Here is a 4,528-nt window from a genome sequence, read left to right on the forward strand (position 1 = left end):
GATCAGCTGGGAGAGAGTGGCAGGGGTGACCAGGTACGGGGGGGTGGGGGGTGGGGTGGGTGTAATATCGGTAACACCGGTGAGGGCATCCTGGAGGCGGCAGCAGGCAACCTGGATCTTGGCACCGTGCAGAGGCGACGTCCGGGCATGCCCGGTGTAGCTTGCTTCCTCTACTCAGGTCCAAGGCCCTCTCTCGTCCGCCTCTCACCGCACGGGAGTCCGGTGCTGGTTCCCAATAATGACGTCAGTGAGCGATGACCTCAGCGCCCGGGAGGCGCGGGCGAGCCGGAGGGCGGGGCGGGGGGCGGGCACAGGCAGAGGGGGAGAGGCGAGACAGAGGGGGACACGCCCCCATCCGCCAGCTTCGGCCAATGGGTGCCGCCGAGGGCTCCCCGCCTCTCCGAGGGGTATGAAAGGCGCAGCCCGGGGAAAGTCCCGGCAGAGCCCGAGAGGCGGCCGGACCATCATCGTCCAGCTAATACAGCTACTTCCTCAACCACCGGTATGAGCCACGGGAAGAGAACCGACATGCTCCCGGAGATCGCCGCCGCCGTAGGTTTCCTCACCAGTCTCCTGAGGACTCGGGGCTGCGTGAGCGAGCAGAGACTCAAGGTTTTCAGTAGGGCGCTCCAGGACGCGCTGACCGGTGAGCACACGTTGTGGTCCTGGAACCACCGGGGCGCGGCCACTCCTTGCCTGGGGTGTCTTTCCTCACTGTTTCTGGGACGGGGACCCCTACGCGAATAACTCCGGGGCTCGGGTGTCTTGCTCTAATTAATCTCCGAGGCCGCTGATGGTCCTCTGTCCCTCCGGTTAGGTCTCCGTCTCCCCGCCCTCTGGTCCCCGCCTCGCTCCCGAGGCTCTGACCCTCTTCCTGAGTACATTCTGAGGCCCTGACCACACCACGAGAAAAGTCAGTGTGTGTGTTCAGAGTACTAGCTCACAACTCTGAATCTTGGAGGCCTCCAGACCCTCAGGGGATGCTATGGGCCACGAAGCCAGGCCAACTATGGGACTTCATGCGCAATTGAACTTTCTGGACAACTCTGAGTCCTAGTCACTGTTGCCATATAGTCCTGAGCCTGCCATCGTACTGGCCTATTCTGCCGCTTGTTTACCCGCTGGAGTTGTAATCTGGGCTCCCTTTGTAATTTTTCTTTTTTGGTCCCTCGTCACCATCTGCCACCTATTGTAGTACAGAAAAGAGGCTGGTAGCCTAGCCAACTGCGGGAGGGCGGGGGTACGTGTTATGGAGGCAGAGTGTGAGGGAAAGAGGTGGAGGAATGATAAGCCGCCCTTTAGCCTCTGTCCCCAGCTGTTATAGCTGGTTTGTTTCCTTGGGCGGCAGCGATAGCCATCTCTCAATGCGTTGGCACAGATCTGAGGAGCCAACAGCTGTTTCGTCAAAACAAAACCATTTTTTTTAATCCCCTTACCTTTACTAAAGATCTCAAAACTTCTGGTGGGGAAGGGACGAGAGGCCTGGTGACTTGTTGGGCAACCAACAACATTGGCCGCTTACTGGCTTTGAAATTCCAGTGCCCGGGTCTTCAGAGGCCCTGCCAGTTCATGCTAGCCCTTCCTTCCTTAAACAGGATTGTGCCAAAAATATCCTTGACCACCAGAGAGCACCTACCTGAGAGCTCTGGGGCTGCCTTCCAATGTACACGCACTTGGAGAGGACCCAGGAATCTAAGTGGCAGGGGTGGGGGAGTTTCAGGAGAGGCTCTTAAACACTGTCACTGAGAAGAGGAAGTGTTCTCCCCAGCCCTGTGCCCACATAAACATCAGAGACTGCCTTCTAACAGTGCATCTCTCTCTCTCTCTCTCTCCTCAGATCTCTCTCTCTCTCTCTACAAACAAACACCACTGGTTTCCAGAAAAGCCATCCAAGGGCTCCGGCTATCGCTGTATCCGCATCAACCACAAGATGGACCCCATCATCAGCAAGGTGGCCAGTCAGATCGGACTCAGCCAGCCCCAGCTGCACCAGCTCCTGCCCAGCGAGCTGACCCTGTGGGTCGATCCCTACGAAGTGTCCTACCGCATCGGGGAGGATGGCTCCATCTGCGTGCTGTATGAGGAGGCGCCCATGGCCACCTCCTACTGGCTCCTCACCTGCAAGAACCAGATGATGCTGGGCAGGAGCAGTCCATCGAAGAACTACGTGATGACTGTCTCCAGCTAGAGAGGAGCCGCCCCGCCCTGGCACTCTACTGTTCTCATGCTGCCCTGACAACAGGCCACCGTATACCTCAACCTGGGGAACTGTATTTTTAAAATGAAGAGCTATTTATACATGTTATTTTTTTTTTTAAGAAAAGAGGAGGAAAAAAAAAACCAAAAGTTTTTTTTTAAAAAAACAAAAAAGAAAAAACAATTCGTTAACGGGAGCTGCTTGGAAGTGGTCTCCCCAGGTGCCTTTGGAGAGAACTGTTCTTGATTGAATCTATGAGCCAGTGTTTGCCTAGGGGAGTGGGTTGGGGATTGGCCTAGCCAAGGTAAAAGGGGATTCTTGGCTGATCCCCCAGGAGGTGGTGGAAGGGAGCAAGGTTAGCAACTGTGAACGAGAGGGGTCAGGGTCTGCTCTGGGTTACCGTCCCCGCTGGGATGCCTGTATTCCTGGTCCCTCTCTTACTCAGGGGCATTCAAGCCTGGTCTCAAATAATACTACATTGCCTAATCTTCTCTTTTGTTTTTCTGCTGAGATCCTGGGCACACCGAAAGGCCTCTCCTGTCCCTTCCGTTCTGAGCAGAGTTTCTTGAAACTGTGTCTCGTTTCTGATCCTACCCTCGGGGTCCTGAAGAGGTGGTTTCCTGGCCCGGAATCTATCTAAACGTTTTTGGAGGGTGGGTTATGAGGCAGATATGCAGAGACTTTGAGGTTAAGATGGAGGGGAACCGCACAAACCCTTTGCTTTGCTCTGTGCTGCTTCGTATGGATGGATGGTTAATAACTTAGGGATGATTTGCAATGGAATTTTGGGACCCAAAGAGTATCCAATGGGGGTGGGTGTTTTGGACCTAAGCCCTCCTTTTGGGAACCACGTGACAGTCTGAATGCTGCTACCATTATTCCTTTGAGAGGTGGCTCAAAGCTCCAGGGAACTCCAGGTCCTTTCTTACTGCCTTCTCTTCAAGAGCAACCTCCCCCCATTTCTTTTCCCTCTTTCCTGCGGTTGGGTCCTGGAGGGCCCCATTTCCTAGGACAAGAGTTCTCAATCACTGTGCAATAGTCCCAGGAAGCTCTGGAACTGGGCCTCCCAGCCCCTCCTGATTCCTGGTGGGTTTTAGGACCCCGCCTTCCCCGTTCTTCTGACTGGCTGGTGGGCCTTGAGGCGATCTCCCTCGGCCGCAGGGAGGGCACCTGTGCACTGCAGGACTACCTGGTACTCCTGTGGCGCTGCCACGGAGAGCCAAACCTTAGGCATAGCTTTGTCTCCTCGGTGCTCAGAGCACCTGTGGGGGGAGGTTGCTCCCCCCTCGGTAAAAATCCAAATTTATTTGTAGATGTGTGCAATATTTACTGTTCTGGGCTGGAGAAAATCGGGAAACACTGGGAAGAAGTGGCCTTCCTTCAGGTTCAGTGACACTGATGAGGGCTTCTCAGAAGGCCTCGAGTCTCTCAAACCAAAGGACAGAGCTAGAGCCAGCCAGTCACCCTTAGTGAGGATCCCCTTCCCCATGTCTCTCCACTGCCTCGGCATCCCATGTCCTGGATTTCTCAATTCCTCAGTTTCTACTCAAAGGTGCTACTTACCAAACACTCTGCCCGTCCCGCTCTGGCTCTCCCCAGCTTCGCACAGCCGTCCCAGGTGGCTTCGTCTCTCCTGCTTTAAAGTTAACTCTGGGCCCACAGACCCGAGAGCTGTGGGTTGAAGCAAAGCTGTGAATCGTCCCAGATGGTCCCTGTGTTCTGTCCACACACAGGTCCCCGCCTTTTTAGAAGCAGCCTCCTGGTCTCATGCTTAAATCTGTTCCTCGCCCGTGTTCACTTTAGAAATGGCAGAACCACAGAGCTGGACTGTTGAGCAGGCCTGTCTCTCTCATTAAATAAAAATAAGTAAGTTTGTAAGCTATTCCGACAGAAGAGACAAAGGTTACTGATTGTACAATAGCGCTTTTATATGGAAGACTGTACAGCTTTATGGACAAATGTAAAACTTTTTTGTTTTTAATAAAAATGTAGCAGACCATGCATTGTGTAGAGAAGGTGACATTTTGTAGCGCTGACTGACATCTCCCTCTAAGATCCACACCCTCTCCATGTCGTGTCTCGTGTATTTCATCCGTTGTCCCAGGCTCCATTGGCAGAATGCAGATGCTATAAAAGATTACCTAGGTTTATGGCGAGTTCACGGCCACGCATCCCCTCCCCCTAGGGGGTGACTCCACACTTCTGTCCTTTTTGTGACTATTGTCACAGGTCTCTAAAAAAACGTCATCTGAACACTCTGCAGCCCATTCCATGGTTTCGTCCTTGGTCATCCCGCACCCTTGTAAGCTGGCCTGCTGTGTCCACATTTGT

General features: G+C 53.9%; 1 protein-coding gene across 1 annotated transcript; it reads left to right on the plus strand.

Annotated features, from left to right (window-relative positions):
- The first annotated feature begins 440 nt into the window (after positions 1–440).
- Positions 441–4,198, plus strand: Btg2 (BTG anti-proliferation factor 2). The gene is made up of 2 exons (XM_032915228.1): positions 441–654; positions 1,859–4,198. The coding sequence occupies exons 1-2, from the start codon at positions 505–507 to the stop codon at positions 2,186–2,188; spliced, it is 480 nt and encodes a 159-aa protein (XP_032771119.1). The 5' UTR covers positions 441–504; the 3' UTR covers positions 2,189–4,198.
- The last annotated feature ends 330 nt before the right edge of the window (positions 4,199–4,528 follow it).

Source organism: Rattus rattus, chromosome 10 (genome assembly GCF_011064425.1).
Source record: "Rattus rattus isolate New Zealand chromosome 10, Rrattus_CSIRO_v1, whole genome shotgun sequence".
Classification (NCBI taxonomy): domain Eukaryota; kingdom Metazoa; phylum Chordata; class Mammalia; order Rodentia; family Muridae; genus Rattus; species Rattus rattus.